Raw genomic sequence first — 22,637 nt, forward strand, 5'->3', positions numbered from 1 at the left:
TGGTTTGATCGGCTTTAATGGTGGACGTTGAGGATCACAACGCATCATTCGTCATTTTCCATCATAAGACAAGACTTGGTAGCTCATGACCGCATGCTTTGTGGGCAGTTTTCCATCGTTTGTTCGTTGCCTTCAAGTTACTGCGGGTCTTTGGAATAAAAGAACAGGTCCTTGTTACGCAATCATGGGGGGGGGGACCAACACAAGTTGACTGAAATGTTTCATCTGCAATTGTAAATGCACATAAAAACACACCGTTAGAAATGTGTTCTGAGTATTGCAGTGGTGAAATTGTTCATTTTTCCAGTGCACATGCAGGACCAGTGCAGTCAGTCCACGGAAGCTTGTCAAACATTCCAAGTGAAAATGCCGCAAAGAGACAGCTTATTCCCAACGTTGCATTTGCATAAATGAGTGTCATCGGTTGTTTTAGTGAGGACGTGTTGAGTTCAAAGGCTGCCAGCTGGACAGATGTTCTCAGAACGCACGCTGCGAACGCGTCCACGTGGTGAAAACGTTCACGCCGCCTGTGCTCGCGTTGTCCTTTAGCGCCGCCGTTGACATCTGTCATTAAAATGCACTTAGTGTAGGAGACATACGAGTCCGTTCGGAGCGTCCCGAGGGGGAGGGGGGGGTGTGCATCATCATCATCATCATCAAAAGCTCCGCCTGGACGGGGAATACCCTCTTAAATCCGCCGCTTCACAGTAAACATGGAAAACGAGGAAGGTTCTGGGACACTGGTGTTGGGCAGCATCGCCATCATGCACCACGATTGTCAGCTGATTGACACGGAGGTGTAGAAAGTGTAGAAAGGAGAACGGTTGACACACGGAACCAAAGCCAGGCCCAACCGAAGGAGCACGGGACCAGTCCAAATGGTCAGAAACGGCAGCAAAAGTCCGCATTCCACCGGGAGGAGTAGAAAACATCAACCACACCTTCAAGTGATTTAATCAGTCATCTGGTGATTTCTCCCACCCGATTTTTTTGGTTTTGTAAACGGTAACATTCAGAGACGTCCTCGCCCACGTTGAGAGATATCTGCACCGTCGACCTGCAGCACTTTCGATCCTCTCGGGCGTTCCAAGAGAATCCGAATCCCCGATTCTCCGTGGATCTGAGCCTGAGGCCCAGCAATCCCAAACGCCTTTTGTAATGTAAACATTGTCTTTTCCTCACCTTTACATTCGTGACTTTCTCTCTCTAACAACTTACAAAGAACATGGAATACATTCAAGTGCAGCAGTTCCTGGAATGCCAGCAGCTTTGTAGCTTGCTTAACGACCGTCCTGCTTAACGAGCTCATCATCCTCCATGTGTGGAGCTCGTTGTGAAACAGACACCAGTGACACTTGTGTGTTTCTGAGGTAACTACTTCCTGCTGCTCCCGCCGCTGCTGCACCCCGACCGGAGCTGGTCCCTGGGACGCTCATAGAGCCGTGAGGGTGCGGAACAGCTGCGTGAGGCAGAAGACGGAGGCGGTGAGTGCCGTGCACTGCTTGGCCAACAGCTTCATGCTCAGGTCCTGGCAGCTCCGCCTGCTGCTGACTCGCTCCGCAGCCAGACAGAAGTCTCGGAAGGAGCGGGCCACATCGGCCAGGCCCGCCACCGCTTCCGTATTCCTCCGGTCGCACCTGTCGCACCCTGAGAACAAAAGGCATGTACCTGCTAAGTCCACCAGGGTCCGGAAGCTCTCAGCCAGGGAGTGGAGCATCTCTCCGGGGCTCTGTTCGCCCCCCACCACTTTCTGACAGCCTGACATCAACCGTCTGGCCTCTACCTGGAGAACCCGTTTGTTCTCCGTGAAATGGGCCGGGCAGAACTCCCTCGGGTGGCGAGCAGCCACGCAACGCTCCGTGCTGTTGGTTTCCAGAATGGAAAGCAGCTGATCCACATCTAGACGAAGCACCTGGAAGCCCGCGGGGGGTTCTGGGTAACACTGTTGGCCAAGTCTGCCGAGGGCGTCCCTCTGTGGTCCGGACAGAGGAGGAGCGGAGGCGTCCGAGAGCGGAGAGAGGAGAGGGCTGAGCTCGCACGCAGAGGAGGAGAAAAGGCCGGAGGGAGGGAAAAACGGAGAGATCGAGGACGAGGTGGAAATTAAGGAGGGGATGGGTGAGGACGCCATCAGGGGAACCGCTCCGCAGGCCTGGGTCACGCTGTTCTGGGAGCGGCAGGAGAACTCGAAGACCGTCAGCTCCTCGTCGAAGCTTTCGGTGCTGCCGAAGCAGTTGGTGTAGACCGCTGGGCAGCCACAAGCGTCCAGGGGAACCTGCACCCTTTCCACCACGGACTCGCACCCAGAGGCCAGCAGAGAGTTGCAGCCGGGCTCAGGCTCCAGAGGAGGGGAAGGATCCAGCACGGCTGGAGCCTGGGAGGAATCCTCACAGATAGTAAAGACCCTGCAGTCCGGAGACGAGGGCTTGGACGCGTCTGACGTCTGCCCCCCGAGGCTGCACAGGCCAGCCAACGGCCTGTCGCTACTGGTCCTTTTTACTGTCTGAGCCTGACGATGGAAGGGAAGTCCTGGTCCGTTCATGTTCTGTGTCGTCACTACAACGGGGGAGGATGGGAAGGTCTTTACTGGACCAGGAGTGTCCAGCTTTGGTCCTGAATTGTCTCTGTGGAAGCTGTTGACTATAGAGGCTGGAGGCTGTGTTATTGGTCCCGGGGTGTTCCTGCTAGGTCCGGTATACACATGTTGGCTTTTGGGCTCCATTTGGACGGGCAATGGTGAGTTCGGTGAGGTCGTGTCCATGAAACACTCGCCGTCCACCTCGGAACCCGTGACGGTCGTGTCCGAATCATCCGAGTCCACAGACTCCGCACTGGTGTCCAGTTCCAGGTCTATGGTTTTTGTGACATCGTCGACATCTGTGATGGTGATCCCGACGTTTTCCCCCGTGTCCTGGTGTTCAGCAGGGCTCCGACCCGCTCCGGCCTGGTTCAGGCTCTCCTGGGACTTTGATAAATAGAGCGGCAACTGTTGAATCTTCCCCCTGAGTGTTGAGGCGGATAAACGACCCATGAAGCTCGGAGAACAGGTCTGAAAGAGGAAGCGTGTTGGGGGAGGAGGATCCACATCTTCCGCGACCTTCGTTAAACTGGGAGCAGCCACGAGAGCTGTGAGGCTGCCCACGCTTCTGAGCCTCTCTAGGTTCTCGTGGGAAACACTCTCAGTCGTTGGCTCACTTTTTAATTTCGTACCTGAATAAAAAGTGGGCGATGTGGCATTTGTTGCTGCTCCGAGCTTCGCGGTGATGGAGTGGATGGCGCGATCGTAATCCCGAGTGAACTGGTTCATTCGGGTTTGAGGTTCGGTGTGAGGAGCCGGTAGAGGCTCGTCCGTCCCCGCGGTGGCTGAACTGGTACCGGTGCCGCTCCGGTCCCCTCTGCTCTCACATGAATTAGCGTTGAGGGAATTTCCTGCTTCCTCATCCTCAAAAACATTGTCGGAATTGTTGCTGTCTGTGATCTCATCGCTATTGGTCAGAGTCGGGCTCGGAACGTTAATGGTTCCATCTTCACCAGCGATTGTGGTGACTTCTAAATGGAATTGTGCTTTTCTGGCCTGGCTCTCCCGCCACACTGACAGCTCCGTGGAATTAGGCAAGCACGTCTGCTCTACGCCCTCTTTCCTAACAGCTGGTGGCACCGGAGATGATGGAGGTGGGGGTGGGGGTGGGGGTGACAGAGGGGCCGCCTCCTCTTGCTCGTTTTGCTCCAGGGTGACCAACTGAGCTCCCAAAAGGCCGTTGTGACCCTCTTTGTCCGTGTCCGTCGAGGTCAGGGCCTCTGGCTCTGGCTCAGCACCGATAAAGGTCCGAATGATAGCGAGCTTCTCTACTTCCTTCTTTTCTTCCTCCACCGAGACGTTTGGTAAAAACATGTGGCTTGGGAACAACCCTGGCTCACACGGGGACTCCCGTTTCTCTCCCTCCACGCTGTCTTTTCGGCTGTTCTCCAGCCCGCCCGCTTCCTCTTTTCCATCGCCCCTCCGATCAGAACACTCCTTCCCATCTGGGTCCACCCGACAGCGCACAACGGTTATAGTTGGCGGAGCTACCTTCACTGTAGCAGTGACCGATTTGGATTCCATGGAATCTGGTTCCATTTCCATCTCTCGCTTCCTGGTCTGGCAGGTGAGCTGTGGCTCCCTGGACTGCCCGTGAATGCCAAGACCAGGTGGGGGGGCCTGTCCACGCAGGCTTGCTTTGGACAGGATGGGTTTGGACTCGAGCTGGGAAGGTTCCCCTTCAGAGTGGGTCAGAGAGGAAACAGTTGGACTGGGATTCTCTGTCTGCTCTGAAGGTTCAGGGTCCAAACTCAGCACGTGTGCATCATCACCCGGTGGCCGTTCTGGATCTGGCTGTGGGAAAGACACCCTGGAGGTGTACTCACTGTCCACAAAGGAGCGGCGTTTGCGGGACCTCCTTCTCAGCTTGTACACTGTCTCTCTGGCTCCTCCCTCCTCACTTATTCCCTGACTGTAATCAGCACTTCCATCTTTATCTGCACCGAGGCTTGAAAAGTCCAGTTTCCCCTCTGTGCCAGTACCTGCAAGATAGTAAAAACAAGCTTAACCACAGCTTAAATCCTTATTTACTAAACACATATGAAATTCTCCTCATTACAAACAGTACACATAACCCCAAAATAACTACATGTTGACTATGACTTATGGCCCACAAACAGTGAACAAGCTGATCTGAAAGTGTATAGATAGTTTTTTATTATCATTATGAACTTGAACCACTAGGTGGCAGCACCGGAGCATGTGTGCGCTGAGAGACCAGCAAAGAAAAAGCACCTCGTGATTTGGCTCCTGACGTTGGGTCTTCAGGGGAGGTGAAGCCATCTCTGGCATCAAAGAACTCATCATCTGAGCTGCTGTCTCCAAAGCCCGGTGGTGGCTGGAGGATGGGAATGGGCTCCAGTTCTCTGCCCCCCCCCTCCCACTCACTCGCTGGATCCTGCTGGGGGTGCGAAAGGCTGCGAGCACTGTCGGGGGTGATGTTGGAGCAGAGGTTGTAGTAGCAGCGAGCGTCACCGCGGTCAAAGTTAAAAACACAGTCCGTGTTGGGGGACGGGGAGAGCGACACCGAATGTCCACCTGCACCTTCACCAGATGTTTTCGCCAACTCATCTGGTTCCTTGCGGACCTTCCTCCTCCTCAAATCTGAAAGTACCTCCTCATCATCCTCGCTGGCCTCGGGAGGGCTCGGCAGGAGGTCCGCAAGCCGGGATAGATCGGCAAAACACAGGGAACTGCTGCTGGAACCAAGACTGCCTGCCAGGTCCGTCACGGACGGGGACGCGGGCGTGACCAGCTGGGGTCCGGCTCCTTGGCCAGACCTCTGAGCACCACTCGCTCCTCGGTCAGGTGCTGCGTTCTGGATCAGGGGATGGGAATGTGGGGGCGGAGGAGCGAGGAGGTGGGGCTGCGCGTGTGTGGGAGGGTGGTGATGAAGCTTCAGGGGGGCGGAGGACGAGCAGGAAAGTAAGTCATCTTCCTCCAGAGCATCCAGGGAGTCGCTGGATGGGCTGGTGAGCACGTGGGAGTCGGAGCGACAGGAGTCGGACGCTTCTGATGCTGGCGGCGGCTCCTCTGCCACTGGCGCCTCCTCTCCGCTCCCTAGTTTGACTTCTTTCCCCCCCGAATCGCAGTTTGATACCTCAACGTGCACTTTTTGATCATCTCCACCCTCACTTTCTCTCGTCTTCCTCAGCTGACACCTTTCTCTTTTGTCTTCAGACGTGTCTGCCTTCCCTTTGTCGGTGTTCTGTCTCCTCCTCTCTTTGTCTCTCCGCTTCCTTCCGTCTGGGTCCGAGGACGACCGGACACGTGGGCGGGGCTTCTCATCCTGGGACACCTGAGCCACTAAAGGTTCCATGTCCAAGTCGGAAGAGTCGGAGTCGCTGCCACACCTCGACACATAGCCTGTGAAAACACACAACTCCAGCAGCTGTTTGTCTTGTTTGTCAAAGCTTCGCACACTTCTGAGCTGCTGCTCACTGAATTTTGACAGATTTCTGCACCTTCTTCAGCAGACACCCGGTGCTTTTTGGCGTCATCTATCCAGGGGAAGATGTTGAGGTTGGGGTCGACGAACAGTCGACAGTACCCAGCTATCAGGCAGGACATGTCTTTGGCTGCCACTGACTCCAGCAGCAGTGTGATGGGCTTGAAAGAGAACACGGACAGAGATGATGTTGGACCAGCTGACCGATGAGGGGACAAAACACACGAGACCGGGTTGTGTGTGTGTGAGTGTGTGTGTGTGTGTGTGTGTTCTCTCCTTCCTACCTTGATGTCCTGCAGGTATATTTTGACCAGGCTGACCTTGTCGGACTCGGGCAGCAGCTCGATGCGTGTGATGCTGCTGAACTCGGTGAGGGTGGACAGGATGCTCAGCTTGTGGTTGACCACCTGACTCACGCCGTAGCGCGCTCCCACCAACAACGTCACCATCGACTCCCTGTCCTGGAGCTGGGCGGTGTGAGGGAGAGAGCGATGAAAGGCCGAATAGACACACACACAGGATGAAGAGCGTACCATCATGGTGGCGCTGAAGGACTTCCCTCCGAACGACTTGAGCTCACTCAGCTCCTCCAGGTAATTTATCCGTGCCTGATCGACGGAGAGGCCCCTTTGCTTGGGGTCGTGCTGTGATTGGCTCTTCTTCATGTGGTAGCCGATGGCCTTCCTCAGCTCCTTTTCTCGCATGTTCCTCAACAAAGTGGATGACACAAAGTTGTCGATGCTCCACGTCTTCCTGAAAGAAAGGGGTGAGCCCAGATCGGGAGGAGCTGTCAGTCAGCTGAACTGTATTCAGGATCTGTAAATTTAAAGCCTCCATTAGAGCCAAATCATTTCTATTTTAAAACGCTCTCTGAATGGCTCATTGCTGCTGGGTATAAATAAGTGATGACCAGAATGAAACTCCACTTCACTCTGGATTGAACTCCAGCGTCAGTGTTACTGCGTTTGGTGCACGAGGTCACGCGGCTCACGTCAGAGTCTTCAGGTTGGTCTTGGGCGACTGTCCACAGCTGGCTAATCTCTCCTGGATGTGCAGCGCCGCCAGTCGTAGTGCAGTGTTGCACCTCATCTCCACAGCAAAGCGCTCCTGAAGGACGTCGTTCACCCCCTCCACAAAACACAGACAGCGAGAGTCAGCGCTCATTCGGCAGGACGTGCACACGCACCTCACGGGCCGTCCGGGGTCAGAAACAGGTGAGCGAGTTCAGTGTGAGGTCTACCTGCAGGTAGAGGTACATAAAAGTAGCAGGATCCTGATCCAGCAATGAGTGGAGGTTCTTAGGCATGAAACAAACCCGGAACAGACATCTGTAGTCACGGGCCTCTTTCTTCTGCACCACCTGAACACACGTCCGACATCAGCCCGGTTCTGTTCACGCGGACACCGAGCCGAGCACGTGAGGGTCCGTACCTGCTCGATCCTCTCCTCGTCGTGGAGCAGCAGCAGCTTGGTGACGCCGGGCTGCTGCTCCAGCGCCAGCGCAAAGTGCTCAATCCGGCTCAACGAAAGTTTCTCCTTCAGCGTCATCACGATGTCCTGGCGGAGAGACAAACGTTCGCGCTGAGCCGGGAGCAACAGAAGAAGAAGAACGGACATCGGACATCGTTGGGTACCTTAACTGTGGTGCTCGGCTCAAATTTGAAGGCCTTGGTCTGCCCGTTCTCCAGGTACACCTTCAGAACGTTGGGCAGGAAGAGGAGGGAGTTCCCCTGTGAGCCAGGGAGAAGGAAGGAAGGAAGGAAGGAAGGAAGAGAGAGAGAAGGAAGGCAGAGTTCAAGCCTCAGACTTTTCTTTATTTATTAATGTGGGCGTGACGGCGCCTGGAGGTTTCCATAGTATCGGATTCTTTAACAACGGTAGTTCCTCTGATGCTCGGCGGGAGCCGTCGTCAGGTTTTATTTATCTGCTGTCGTGCGTGGGTTGACGTATTTTATGATTGTTTTGGAGAATTAGTGTTTTCTGTGGGCGCGTCCTCGTTTGGTGACCGTGTGATTGAGCTGACTGGAAACACTCTCCATCTCCGCAGCTCTCATTTTAATGTCTTCTCTACCGTTTCCATGTCTGGATCATCCCCTAATCTGATGTTTGCTGTCCTGTAGAAGCAGGAATTAGAACCGGGGGATGAGTCAGATATCGATCCATTGTGTCTCTGTGATTAGTAATGGGCACTCTGTGGTTTTCCTTATCCAGCCAGTTTCACATCCGCTGGCCTGTGGCGATGGAAATGTATACCACACGTGCAGCCCTGGGCCGTGGCGCTCGTTACTGAGAGCTGGGCTAACTGGCGATGGGTCATAATGAGCCAGCCGACGGCTCGGTGAGTGCACTGGGGTGCCCGACTTGCCTGAGCGTGTCCGTTGACTTCCACCTCCTCTGCAAAATGAACTTTAACCGGGTTCGACCTGAGCTTGGCCCTCTTCTCTGGTGTGATAAAAGATGATTTGGGGCCCTAAAAGAAGAAGGGGGGGAGGGGAAAGTCAGCATCCCTCCAAACTTGCTGATGTCACTAACATGCATCCATTTCCTGTCTGAGCAGGACTGCACACAAACACACACCTATAGAATAAATGATCAGGTCAATGGGTGTCTCATGGGAGGGGGGGTGTTTACGAGGCTGTAATGAGCTGTGATGTAACCTTGGCAACACTTTAGCCTCCCTGACATGTAGATTAATGTGCTTGTCCACAGCTTCCTCTAATCCAGAGAGAAACACCAACAGGGAGGAAATACTGAACTCAAGTATTCTGAAGCTAACAGACAATCCCAACTGAAGTCAGTTTACAGTGTAAATGCACATCTTTGGACCGTGGGGGGGGGGGGACCCAGAGAACCCAGAACCACACATGGAGGCTCAGCAACAGTTGTGTCATCCAGCAGACTCACCAGCATCGTTCTGAGAACTGTCATCGTCAAAGACTCTTGGCATTCCCTGGAACGACAGTTAGCAGCTGTTAATGTGCACACTCGTTGGTTCACACATGATGATCCCGTGTGTGTGTGTGTGTGTGTGTGTGTGTGTGTGTGTGAGACCGCAGCTGTCGGCGGAGACCTGATTATTTCAGCAGCTTGGTCAGGGGTCAGGTCATCGACAGCAACGTTATTGATCTTCACGAGCTGGTCGCCAGAGACGAGCCGGCCGTCTGCAGGACCACCTGGACACACAGAACGGCCCTGTGATGTCATCCACGGGCTGGATTTACCCGATCTCCATTCATCTCACACCGACGGGCCGTTCGCTCCCATCTACTCCTGCATCCTTCTTCACCTCAGTGTCCAACAACAGTGTCACGTGTGAACGTGTTTAGCAGCGACACTGCGCGCGTTTTTCCAGGTCCACAAACACGGGACGCTCGGCACCGAGCCACACTGGATAAATACTGCAGCTTGGGAAAGAACAGCAAATATTGTCTGGTGCTCGTGGCCGTAACGTTCAGAAACATGTTCTTCCAGCCCAAATCACATGTTGTCACCACCACTGGGTTCCAGCAGCCCCCACAGTGGGAATGGGGCAGGATGCTGTGGAGCTCAGTGATCCAGATCCACAGTTGTGGTTCTGATGTCGCAACATCCTCGGTGTCACGACATCCTCCTCTGTTTCTGCACACTCGGTGAGAAAAGTGAAAGCTGCAGCAGGATTAAAAGCCACTTATGGAAACCTAAATCCGATCTCTCTTTCTGTCAGATTCCACACAGCAGAATGCACCACGGTCGGAGCACCCTTGGAATTCCTCTTCCCCGGAGTTCTGAAACCGCTCCGGTCAGCCAGCAGGAGGACGTCTACTCACCATTGCTGCTCAATAAGTGTGCAACAGCAAAACAAACACCGATCTGGAGTTCAGAGTTGGGCACAATCGATCGTGTTTGTATTAAAAGAGATTCAATGAAGCAACTATTGATTAAAGAGCTTTAACTTTGGGGCTCGCCACCGTTTCCGGCTTCCTAACGACCACACATCCTCACTCTTTAGAGTTCAGATGCAGCCTGATCTCCAGAGGGATGCAGGAGGATGAAGCTTCGCCCTGAACTCCTGCACGTCTGGTGAAGCCATTTCACCTCTGCCTCCTTTTGAATTCACATCATGATGTTTGTCCTACCAGGCGTGATGTCCTGCACCAGGATTGGGCTCTGGGTGGTCAGCGTCAGGCCGTGGGAGCGGAGGCCGGGGTCCCGCTGGATCTGGACGGTGAAGCGGAACGAGTAGTTCCTCTGATCCGACAGACTGGACTCTGCTGCCTTCCCGTCCGCCACCCGGTCCCTGCAGAGCATGTGGAGCACGTCACACATGACCCGACCAGAACGATTCAAACAGCACGAGAGTGTTCCGACCTGCTCAGAGAGTGAGACCTGCTGCCCAGGTCCCGGGACCGTCTCAGCCATCGGCCCACCACCTGCTCCACCCGGCTCGTCTTACGCGATGGAGAGCGGCTCCGATCCTGCACCTCCATTTACCTGCGAGGAGGCCGAGGTTAGCAGAGGCATCACACATGCTCCGTGCACGTGCTGGGACGGAGCGGCACCAGTGATGCAGCCACGTTTTCTCCCAGTTGTGTGTGTGTGTGTGTGTGTGTGTGTGGTGTGTGTGTGTGTGTGTGTGTGTGTGTGGCGTCATACCAGCCGATAGAAAGTGTTCTTTCTGAGCTAATTGGTTTTAGTGCACCATGATATCATTAAAGCCATCCAGCGTATGCTCACCATCGTGTTTAGAATCACTAATGACCTTTTTTAACGAGGGTTATTCTGCCCTTTAAACTCTTGATTGAGCATTTTCCTCAGCAAAGCTGACAAACGGGAAGACAAAGTGTCATATAGCAGGATTAGCTTATGACGTGCTCATGATTATATAGGACACGGCCCAATCTTCCCCCCCAGGCGAGCCTTCATTTAGGTCGTGGTGCATTTGGACGTCCAATAAATGCAGCCTCAGCAAATCTGACGGCTGTTTAGTCCGTGTCGTGAGTTCATTAGTGAGATTAGTGAGCCCACACCCACCGAGGTGCAACAGAACCTGGGGAGGAACCGAAGGAGTCCTCCCAAGGATCACTGGGTGATGGGCCAATGAGTGATGGGCCAATGAGTGATGGGCCAATGAGTGATGGGCCAATGAGTGATGGGCCAATGATGATGATGTCAGACGTGTGCTGAGGAATCTCCCGCAGATGGAGGCTGAAGATGGCAGACAGTGGGGAGGGGGGGGGAGAAGAGGGGGAGGAAACAGACGTGAGGAGAGGAGGAGTGGGGTTCAGTGATGGAAGTGCTGGGTGACACAAGCAGACAGTGGTGTCTCTTGGGAGATCCTGAGCACATTATCCATCCATCTGCTGTGAATCCCCCTTCCTTTCACCCCCCCCCCCCCCCCCCCACCCCCATAGCTCTGCTCGCACTTCCACTCTTCTCGGGTTACAGACGTACAGATGCTCCCTGTATCCTCGCTGCTGCAAACGCATGCCTGCATCGGCGCTGCACGCATTCACTCATTCATTCCGACCAGGAGGCACCACAGCCGGTAGCTATGGTAGCTACGGTAGCTGCCGTAGCTACCATAGCTGCTGTAGCTCTGGTAGCTCTGGTAGCTACGGTAGCTCTGGCAGCTGCCGTAGCTACCGTAGCTACCAGAGCTACCAGAGCTGCCGTAGCTACCAGAGCTACCAGAGCTACCAGAGCTGCCGTAGCTACCGTAGCTACCAGAGCTACCAGAGCTACCGTAGCTACCAGAGCTACCAGAGCTACCGTAGCTACCAGAGCTGCCGTAGCTACCGTAGCTACCAGAGCTACCAGAGCTAAGGTAGCTCTGGTAGCTCTGGTAGCTCTGGTAGCTACGGTAGCTATGGCAGCTCTGGTAGCTACGGCAGCTATGGCAGCTCTGGTAGCTCTGGTAGCTACGGTAGCTATGGCAGCTCTGGTAGCTCTGGTAGCTCTGGTAGCTCTGGTAGCTCTGGTAGCTCTGGTAGCTGTGGTAGCTGAGAGGACTGTAGCCGGTTTGGACGAGGAATGAGGTCATTTCTATCTGTTGGGTATTTGAGACGCGTCTGTAAAGTCCAGCATCGAGAGGTCAGAAAGGTGTGATCTATTGATTTTGATTTATGTTTATTTATAGTCCCGCCAGTGCCGCTGGGCGCCGTACCATCGCCATCCCCCCACCGTGCAAAGCTCCTTGGATGTGGCTGTGACGCTGCAAACATATCGACCACATACGTTGCGTATCTGCAGCGTAGCCTCCAAACTCCCCCGCATGGCGCTTAGGGTTAGGGTAGGAGAGGCAAATGGGATTAGGGAGTGTGTCTGTAACGGGGAGCGTGCGTCACCGCCGCTGAGCCAGATTAGAGTCAGATCCAGCTCAGCCTCCCAGGTCTGTGCAGGTGGACAGACCAAAGCCCAGCACTGACACGGCGACCTGATGTCCAGACAACACTGGTGTAGCCTCCGTGTGTGTGGATGCAGCTACACACACATTCCCGTACTTGTATCTTTGTGAGGACATTCAGAGGCACAATGCATTACCCAGCATCCTACCCTAACCCTGACCACTACAACTACCCCCCCCCCATCCTAAACCCATTTCTACCCTCAACCTCAAAACCACGTCTGCAAAAACACCGCAAACAGTCCATTGAAGGACCAGCCAAAATGTATTTGTGTCCTCAGAATGTCCTCACTTTGATAGTAGAAGGAGTATTATGTTACTCACTATATAGTGAGTACACACACACACACACACACCACACACACACACACACACCACACACACACACACACACACCTGCTCTCTGTCCTGAGTATCAGGGCTCCATGAGGACGCCAGTCAATGTCCGCTCTGCCGTCAGTCCGCTCATCCTTGCTGCTGTGGGGGGCCAGCGTCACACGTCTTCATCTCCTGTGGGCAGCATCAGAACAAAGACCCGTTTTACCCCATCGTCATTGTTCATGGTCGTGCACGTCGATGTGCACGTCGTGCACGTCGCCTGGGCACGACGTGCACGACGTGCACGAGGCAGGAGGAGGGCGGCAGGGTTCCGCCGCAGCAGGACGGGCCGGCCCAAGCTGCTGCTGCTGTTTGTGGAGTCCCACTTGGCCCGACTCTGCTCCAAACACCATCCATATTTAATGAGGCCCTTACAAAGCTGTGGGAACAGAGATGCTGGGAACTCTGCCCCCCCCCCCCCCCCACCCTCACCCACCCCCCCACTACTACTTCCCCTCGACTCAAACTGTCACCACTAAGTACTTTGCTCTTTCATAACTCTCCCTGCTGTCTCCCCGACCGTCCCGGAGCTTTTCCCGACCGTTCCTCGGTTGTTCTTAAAGATCCTCCACCCTCAGCTAAACCTCTGCTGCACCTCTATCAGAGGACTCGTGCACGCGTGTGGCCGTGCACGTGGAGCCTGCCGCGCTAATGTGCGACAGCCAAGCGCGCATGTATGTTGTTATTATTTGAGAGAGCGCTGGGAGTTTGTGTTTATGTGCACAAGTGTATGTGCACATTTGTCAGAGTGCAGCGTGCATCAATAATGGATCTAGATAATGCAACCGCTCCACTCTACGAGGAGCAGCTAACAGGAGCAGCTAACAGGAGCAGCTAACAGGAGCAGCTAACAGGGAGGAGAGCTCAGTCCTGAGGAGCAGCTAACAGGAGCAGCTAACAGGAGCAGCTAACAGGGAGGAGAACCCACTCCTGAGGAGCAGCTAACAGGGAGGAGAACCCACTCCTGAGGAGCAGCTAACAGGAGGAGCTAACAGGAGCAGCTAACAGGGAGGAGAACCCACTCCTGAGGAGCAGCTAACAGGGAGGAGAGCTCGGTCCTGAGGAGCAGCTAACAGGAGGAGCTAACAGGAGCAGCTAACAGGAGCAGCTAACAGGAGCAGCTAACAGGAGGAGTCCCAATCCAATCCCACATCCCTCCCACATCAACATGGTCTGTTCCAGTGTGATTTAAATGAATGGGATCAATAGGATGAATGGGAACGCTGTGGTAGGGAGGGGGCTCGATGCTGGGGTTGATTATCAGGATCTGTGGTACTGGAGGATCAGAGGGAGGTTCTGAAGGAGTCCAGCACCCTGTGGGGGCAGAAACACTCCTGCTGGCCTTCCGACTGGACCCACAGACCTCCGAGGACCCACAGACCTCCGAGGACCCACAGACCTCCGAGGACCCACAGACCTCTGAGGACCCACAGACCTCTCAGGACCCACAGACCTCTGAGGACCCACAGACCTATGAGGATCCACAGACCTCTGAGGACCCACAGACCTCTCAGGACCCACAGACCTCTGAGGACCCACAGACCTCTCAGGACCCACAGACCTCTGAGGACCCACAGACCTCTGAGGACCCACAGACCTTCAAGGACCCACAGACCTCTGAAGATCCACAGACCTATGAGGACCCACAGACCTCTGAGGACCCACAGACCTTCAAGGACCCACAGACCTCTGAAGATCCACAGACCTCCATCCTCCTCCTCCTTCATTAACTGACCACTCGTTACACTAACGACCGTGACTCTCTCCACTGGTTTATGAGTTTAAGCAGGGAAAAATAAACTGTATTAATTAATAAAACTCTGCTATTGTGACAGAAATGTTTAATTAATCATTCATGATCAAAAAATCCTTCAAGAATAAAACACAACAATGTGTGATCGCGACCCAAAAGACCTAAAGGTTCCCTCCTCCACAGGTGGCAGAGCGGCGACACGATCCAATTATCAGCTTACATCACCCACACACACACACACACACACACACACACACACACACACCACACACACACACCACACACACACACCCACACACACACACTCACACACACACCCACACACACACACACACACACGCACCCACACACACACAATCCTTGTAACCTAATAACCTGACAGAGAATGGCAGACACGGTGTGCCTGTCTGTCTGTGTTTGTGTGCACGTGGGCGCGCACGTGGGCGCGCACGTGCCAGTCGGCCATGACAACACTTGAACCTAAACCTCGTTAAGGTCGCGTCTCTGGAGGTGAATCCACACCTGGGTTAATTAAACACAGATTATATTGTACAACGAGCACATGCTGGAATCTGGATCTGGGGTTGGGAACGTTGACATTCCGGGAATGTTGGGAACGTTAAAGAGTCCTTTATGTTGGGATTGATTGAGTCCTAATCAATAAGTCCTAATCAATAAGTCCTAATCAATAAGTCCCAATCAATAAGTCCTAATCAATAACTGCAACTTGTGTTAATGTTACGTGAGCGCAGGAGCTCGACTCCCTTTAATTAAACACTTTGCTGTAAATAACGAAGGTTTGAGGTTAACGAGAACAGGAGGGGCCTAGAGATGACATCATGCTGCTCAGGGAAGGTCAGAGGTCACGGCTCACATCAGGGGGACCAGAGGTCACGGAGGAGAGAGGGGGGAGAGGGAGAGAGGGAGGGAGGGGAGGAGAGGGAGGAGAGGAGAGAGAGAGGAGAGGAGAGAGGGAGAGGGGAGGGGAGAGGAGAGGAGAGGAGAGGGAGAGAGGGAGGAGAGAGGAGAGGAGGAGAGGGGCGGAGAGGGAGAGAGGAGAGGAGAGGAGAGGAGAGGGGGAGAGGGAGAGGGAGAGAGGAGAGAGGAGAGAGGGAGAGGAGAGAGAGGACGAGGAGAGAGGGAGAGGAGAGGGGGAGAGGGAGAGGAGAGTAGAGTAGAGGAGAGGAGAGGAGAGGAGAGGAGAGGAGAGGAGGGAGAGGAGAGGAGAGAGAGAAGGAAAGAGAGGGAGAGGAGAGGGAGAGAGGGAGAGGAAGAGAGGAGAGGAGAGAGGGCAGAGAGGGGAGGAGAGAGGAGGAGGGAGAGAGGAGAGAGGAGAGAGGGAGAGGAGAGAGAGGAGAGAGAGAGGGAGAGGGAGAGGCGGGAGAGGGAGAGGAGAGGAGAGGAGAGGAGAGGAGGGAGAGGAGAGGAGAGGAGAGGAGAGAGAGGGAAGAGAGGAGAGGAGAGGGAGAGAGGGAGAGAGGGAGAGAGGGAGAGGAGAGGGGAGAGGAGGAGGGAGAGAGAGGAGAGGAGAGAGAGGAGAGGAGAGAGGGAGAGGAGAGGAGGGGAGAGGGGGAGGAGAGAGGAGAGGGGGAGGGAGAGAGGAGAGGAGAGGAGAGGGAGAGAGGAGAGAGGAGAGAGGGGAGGAGAGAGGAGAAGAGAGGAGGAGGAGAGGGAGAGAGGAGAGGAGAGAGGGAAGAGAGGAGAGAGAGGAGAGAGGGAGGGAGAGGAGAGAGAGACTTATTTATTCCTCCTCCTCCACCTCCTCCTCCAGCTCCTCCACCTCCTCCTCCAGCTCCACTCCTCCTCCAGCTCCAGCTCCTCCTCCAGCTCCTGCTCCACCTCCTCCTCCAGCTCCTCCTCCAGCTCCAGCTCCTCATCCACCTCCTCCAGCTCCTCTTCCCTCCTCCTCCTCCTGCAGCTCCTCCTCCAGCTCCAGCTCCTCATCCACCTCCTCCAGCTCCTCCTCCAGCTCCAGCTCCTCCAGCTCCTCCTCCAGCTCCAGCTCCTCATCCACCTCCTCCAGCTCCTCTTCCACCTCCTCCTCCTCCTGCAGCTCCTCCTCCAGCTCCAGCTCCTCCTCCTCCTCCTTCAGCTCCTCCTCCAGCTCCAGCTCCTCATCCACCTCCTCCAGCTCCTCTTCCACCTCCTCCTCCTCCTGCAGCTCCTCTCCCAGCTCCTCCAGCTCCTCCCAGCTCCTCCCCACCTCCTCCTCCTCCCCCAGCTCCTCCACCTCCTCCTCCAGCTCCACTCCTCCTGCACCTCCTCCCCAGCTCCTCCACCTCCTCCAGCTCCTCCTCCACCGTATGTGAAGGTTTATATTAAAAACAGCCATTAATGTTTTCATGGAAGAAAGAAAAAAGAAATAAGAAGCTTAATTTGATTAGCTGGAACGTCTGAAAGCCACTAATGAACTCACCTGCCACTAATGAACTCACCTGCCATTAATGAACTCACCTGCTATTAATGAACTCACCTGCCACTAATGAACTCACCTGCCACTAATGAACTCACCTGCGATTAATGAACTCACCTGCCATTAATGAACTCACCTGCCATAATGAACTCACCTGCCATTAATTAACTCACCTGCCATTAATGAACTCACCTGCCATTAATGAACTCACCTGCCATTAATTAACTCACCTGCCACTAATGAACTCACCTGCCATTAATGAACTCACCTGCTATTAATGAAACACCTGCCATTAATGAACTCACCCTCCTGAACTCAAGGCTGTTTGCTCCAACAGAACCCAGTCTAGAGTCAGAACCAGCACCAGCACCAGCACCAGAACCAGAACCAGAACCAGCTTCAGCTCCATCGACACAACAATTCATGGATCAATGTGACAAAGTCACGCGGACTCAGGAATCCTTGCCCCATTATTCACCCCCCCTAGGAGGGCAGGAAGGAAGGAAGGAAGGAGGGCAGGAAGGAAGGAAGGAAGGTAGGAGGGCAGGAAGGAAGGAAGGAAGGAGGGCAGGAAGGTAGGTAGGTAGGAGGGCAGGAAGGAAGGTAGGAGGGCAGGAAGGAAGGAAGGAGGGCAGAAAGGAAGGTAGGAAGGCAGGAAGGAAGGTAGGAGGGCAGGAAGGAAGGAAGGAGGGCAGAAGAAAGGAAGGTAGGAGGGCAGGAAGGAAGGTAGGTAGGAGGGCAGGAAGGAAGGAAGGTAGGTAGGAGGGGAGGAAGGAAGGAAAGAAGGTAGGGGGGCAGGAAGGAAGGAAGGTAGGTAGGAGGGGAGGAAGGAAGGAAAGAAGGTAGGAGGGCAGGAAGGAAGGAAGGTAGGTAGGAGGGGAGGAAGGAAGGAAAGAAGGTAGGAGGGCAGGAAGGAAGGAAGGTAGGTAGGAGGGCAGGAAGGAAGGAAGGTAGGTAGGAGGGCAGGAGGAAGGAAGGTAGGTAGGAGGGCAGGAAGGAAGGTAGGAGGGCAGGAAGGAAGGAAGGAGGGCAGGAAGGAAGGAAGGTAGGTAGGAGGGCAGGAAGGAAGGAAAGAAGTAGGAGGGCAGGAAGGAAGGAAGGTAGGAGGGCAGGAGGAAGGAAGGAAAGAAGGTAGGAGGGCAGGAAGGAAGGAAGGAAGGTAGGTAGGAGGGCAGGAAGGAAGGAAGGTAGGTAGGAGGGCAGGAAGGAAGGAAGGTAGGTAGGAGGGGAGGAAGGAAGGTAGGGGGGCAGGAAGGAAGGTAGGTAGGTAGGAGGGCAGGAAGGAAGGAAGGTAGGTAGGAGGGCAGGAAGGAAGGAAGGAAGGAGGTAGGAGGGCAGGAAGGAAGGAAGGAGGGCAGGAAGGAAGGTAGGAGGGCAGGAAGGAAGGTAGGAGGGAAGGAAGGAAGGAAGGAGGGCAGAAAGGAAGGTAGGAAGGCAGGAAGGAAGGTAGGAGGGCAGGAAGGAAGGAAGGAGGGCAGAAAAGAAGGTAGGAGGGCAGGAGGGCAGGAGGGTAGGAGGGTAGGAGGGCAGGAAGGAAGGAAGGTAGGTAGGAGGGGAGGAAGGAAGGAAGGAAAGAAGGTAGGGGGGCAGGAGGCAGGAAGGAAGGAAGGTAGGTAGGAGGGGAGGAAGGAAGGAAAGAAGGTAGGAGGGCAGGAAGGAAGGAAGGTAGGTAGGAGGGGAGGAAGGAAGGAAAGAAGGTAGGAGGGCAGGAAGGAAGGAAGGTAGGTAGGAGGGCAGGAAGGAAGGAAGGTAGGTAGGAGGGCAGGAAGGAAAGAAGGTAGGTAGGAGGGCAGGAAGGAAGGTAGGAGGGCAGGAAGGAAGGAAGGAGGAGGCAGGAAGGAAGGAAGGTAGGTAGGAGGGCAGGAAGGAAGGAAAGAAGGTAGGAGGGCAGGAAGGAAGGAAGGTAGGTAGGAGGGGGGAAGGAAGGAAAGAAGTAGGAGGGCAGGAAGGAAGGAAGGAAGGTAGGTAGGAGGGCAGGAAGGAAGGAAGGTAGGTAGGAGGGCAGGAAGGAAGGAAGGTAGGTAGGAGGGGAGGAAGGAAGGTAGGGGGGCAGGAAGGTAGGTAGGTAGGAGGGCAGGAAGGAAGGAAGGTAGGTAGGAGGGCAGGAAGGAAGGAAGGTAGGTAGGAGGGCAGGAAGGAAGGAAGGTAGGTAGGAGGGCAGGAGGGAGGGCAGGAAGGCAGGAGGGTAGGAGGGCAGGAAGGCAGGAGGGAGGGCAGGAAGGCAGGAGGGTAGGAGGGCAGGAGGGCAGGAGGGAGGGCAGGAGGGAGGGCAGGAGGGCAGGAGGGAGGGCAGGAAGGCAGGAGGGCAGGAGGGCAGGAGGGCAGGAGGAGGCAGGAGGGCAGGAGGGCAGGAGGGAAGGCAGGAGGGCAGGAGGGAGGGCAGGAAGGCAGGAAGGCAGGAGGGCAGGAGGGCAGGAGGGCAGGAGGGCAGGAGGTCCCACCTGATGCATCGCTGGTGCTGAATTATTTTACTGACTCAGGATTTGGTTCTTTTTGGGACTCAAATAAAAACTGATTAAAAACCTGCAGAGGGCAGCTCGAGGTGTGTGTGTGTGTGTGTGTGTGTGTGTTGTGTGTGTGTGGTGTGTGTGTGTGTACAGATTGACAGACACACCCCAAGTTCTCTCGCTATTAAACTTGACAAATACGAAGCTTAAAAATGTAGCTGAGCCTAAAAATAACATCATAAATTAGTAAACCTGAGAGGGAAAAGAGCTCTGTGTTCAGTTCTGACTGACTGTATTATCTTAAAACACACGTACACACACACACACACACACACACGCACACACGCACACACGCACACACACACACACACACACACACACACACACACACACACAGAAAGGGACAGAAGCATGATGCAGCAGAATAAATGGAGCAACATCTTACTGTAAAATGCAAGCAGCACTCTGTGTGTGTGTGTGTGTGTGTGTGTGTGTGTGTGTGTGTGTGTGTGCGCACAGACTCAGGTCTGTTCATCAATTCTTTATCAGTCGTTAAACACAGAAAAGAACTGAGTCACTTGTGTTAAAGTGGGTCGCTGGCTGTCTCGGTCTAATATGATCCACTGGATCACCGGAACCACTCGGGAACCCCCCCACCCCCCCCACCCGGATCCTACGGATCCACACCGGTCGGGAAGAGTTGCTCGGACCTCGGTCCGGCTTCTTTCACTCTTCTCAAACAAGTGTTGGCGTCGTTTGGATCCGTGCGTGATGAGGCTCCGTGCGTGAGCGCTGCCTCTGTCCCGCTGATATTCTGGGATGTACTGCACGCATTCCTCTGTCCCGAGCTGTCGGAGCAGGTGTGAGGACCTTACCGAGCCTGGGTCCGAATCCCTCCCGAGAGCCGCACCGGTCCGGACCGTCAGCGCGTCCTGGATGCGGAGCAACTTGGAAAAGTCCGGCGGCCACACCTTCGATCTGCCGAGACAAATCAGATAATCCCCATGACAACAGCTGCGACCGGACGGCACGAGGAGCGGCGCGAGACCGCGTTTTGCTGAGCAGGTGAGCGCGCGCTGCTCAGCAGCCTGAACCTCTCTCTCTCTCCTGCTCCCTGTCTCTCTACCGCTCGCTCTCTCTCTGTCTGTCTGTCTGTCTGTCTGTCTGTCTGTCTGTCTGCCTGTCTGTCTGTCTGTCTGTCTGTCTGTCATTTCCTTCTCACCACACACGCGCACACACTCTTTCTCTTATATTGTGAATTCAGCTCAATGGTGTTTACGGAAGCCATTTTTATTTTCCTTCCGACGATGATAAATATGGAAAAGACCAGTTGTAAAATGTAGCTGGGCTTCTGTCGCCCTCTGCTGGCGGTAGAGTGTTATTACCCTTTTCTAGTTGGTCTGTCTGTCTGTCTGTCTGTCTGTCTGTCTGTCTGTCTGTCTGTCTGTCTGTCTGTCTGTCTGTCTGTCTGTCTGTCTGTCGTTCAGCAGCTAAATGGTCAAATCAAACCGCAGTTCGCGCAAGTGGCCGCTAGATGTCAGTGTGACACAGGTGTGTTGAATACAGCACGTGACCCTGGTCCAAACGCTCCAGTTTTGTTATTAAAGATGCTTTTTTCTAATCTTATATCGTAAGACGCCATAGAAATGTCCCCCCCCCCAATAATATATTATTATATAATGTTCCTACTGGCCTTCAGAGGCCCCACACTTCTAACAAACACATGGCTGAAGGCAGGTCTGTGAGCATTTGCTCAATGGCGCCCCGGCAGTGGTGATGGGGGACACCGAGGACCCTCCTCACCTCAGCCCGTGCCTGCAGCGTTGTGGTGGGACATGGACAGGTGGACATTGGACAGGTGGACATTGGACAGGTGGACTTGGACAGGTGGACTTGGACAGGTGGACAGACTGGCTCCCCCTGGAGGCAGGTTGTGATATAGAAACGGGGCAAAAGGGCACCAGCAGCAGCATCTTCGCCGTCTGGGCTGAAGCTTCCAAACGGAAAGTTCAGCCCAATATCGTGGCGACGGCGGCGCCGAGCGCGTCCGCGTCCTCACGCCGGCTCGTCCTCCGTGTGGAGATGAAAGGACCTTTCATGTTTCCTCTTGTTGCATTATTTATCGCGGCGCCGCGTTATTAGCTCCTCTCATCCCGGATTTCGCGGGCTGTTTTCGGAGGCGCCTTTGAAACGTCGTTCCCACTCCAAACAATTCTCTTCCCGCCTTTTTCCCGCCACGTGCTTTTTTCTCTCAAGATAAAGAAGCCCGGGAAGTGGCGGGATCCGTCCTGGCCGTCCTGAGGAGAGGAAACCATGTTTTGGTCGGTGGCAACATGAAAGAAGGAGACGGTCGTTTGTCATTAGCCTCATTAGCATCATTAGCGCAGTACGGATGAACTTCAAATGATTGGCCCGCAGTTATTTGTGTTCACAGACGGAACACGAGTTCTGTTTCATGTTCCGGGCGGAAGGTGGGCGGGGCTTGGACCGAGCTGCTGTTCCAGCCGCCGCCGCTAGATGGCGCGATTGCTCCTCATCCAAATCAACAGTGATCACTGAGCGATAAGAGACATTGTGGAATCTTTGGAAGTTTAGCGGGTCGACTGATCCAGATTCCGGGATCGTTATGGGACAACACCTACCTCGTGCACTTCCCTTGACAACGTGCACAGATTGTCACTTCACTGGGACTTCAGCCGCCCCCTGAGGTCCGAACGGGGAAGAACGGAGGTGAAGGTGGACTTTATTTCATCTCCCTCTGTTTGTTCCTCCTTCGTTTGGGAACGCCGCAGCTGGTCGTGGATCAGCGCAGCAGGTCGGAATCTTCCTCTTTTATCCGACTTTTCCGGCGCCCACACCGGCACCACGTCCCGGTTTCTCCTTAATCTCCTCTCGCTAAGCTAAGCAGACGTGAGGCTCCGACGTTCCTGCTGGGCCTCACGCGGGATCCGAACCCGCTCGGCGCTCCAGCAGGAACGTCGAGTCCTTTCTTTGGGTTTCCGTCTGCATCCTTACCGAGGGGGGGTCAAGGACGTCGAAGCGCACCAATGCAAATGTCAGCAGAATTAATGAATCCACGGGAACCAGCTGATCCCAGAATTTGAGCCCACTTGGGTCCGGCATCAGAAGTGCAGCGGCCCTTTGATTCTCTGAGGGAGTCGTAATAAACACATCAAAGCCCGGCCTTTCATGTCGGACTTGTAGAAGTGGAATAAATAAGTCCACTTCCGACGGGGCCTTG

The 22,637-nt window shown here is 54.6% G+C and overlaps 1 protein-coding gene and 2 long non-coding RNA genes across 5 annotated transcripts in view; 2 read left to right on the top strand and 1 right to left on the bottom strand.

The window, feature by feature from the left end:
* On the bottom strand, window positions 1-20,415 carry LOC130527274 (FERM and PDZ domain-containing protein 1). The gene is made up of 16 exons (XM_057035596.1): window positions 20,272-20,415; window positions 12,802-12,915; window positions 10,371-10,493; window positions 10,139-10,299; window positions 9,094-9,196; window positions 8,928-8,973; window positions 8,389-8,493; window positions 7,658-7,753; window positions 7,455-7,580; window positions 7,264-7,383; window positions 7,015-7,151; window positions 6,557-6,776; window positions 6,308-6,490; window positions 6,040-6,184; window positions 4,811-5,941; window positions 1-4,557 (listed from the first exon to the last, which is right to left on the bottom strand). Exons 3-16 carry the CDS (start codon window positions 10,487-10,489, stop codon window positions 1,433-1,435), a joined length of 5,817 nt encoding a protein of 1,938 aa, XP_056891576.1. The 5' UTR covers window positions 10,490-10,493; window positions 12,802-12,915; window positions 20,272-20,415; the 3' UTR covers window positions 1-1,432.
* LOC130527361 (uncharacterized) lies at window positions 7,150-9,959 on the top strand. 2 transcript variants are annotated; one of them, XR_008951005.1, is made up of 3 exons: window positions 7,150-8,361; window positions 9,080-9,652; window positions 9,727-9,959. It is a non-coding gene; the product is annotated as an uncharacterized LOC130527361 (long non-coding RNA). The 2 variants fall into 2 exon arrangements; XR_008951006.1 differs by having other exon boundaries at window positions 9,080-9,959.
* Window positions 20,322-22,637, top strand: part of LOC130527355 (uncharacterized) — an 8,455-nt gene continuing 6,139 nt past the window's right edge. For both annotated transcript variants that reach the window (XR_008950995.1, XR_008950994.1), the window contains exon 1: window positions 20,322-20,461. This is a non-coding gene — a long non-coding RNA (uncharacterized LOC130527355). The remainder of the gene's footprint in view (window positions 20,462-22,637) is intronic.

This window comes from Takifugu flavidus, chromosome 6 (assembly GCF_003711565.1).
Source record: "Takifugu flavidus isolate HTHZ2018 chromosome 6, ASM371156v2, whole genome shotgun sequence".
Classification (NCBI taxonomy): Eukaryota; Metazoa; Chordata; class Actinopteri; order Tetraodontiformes; family Tetraodontidae; genus Takifugu; species Takifugu flavidus.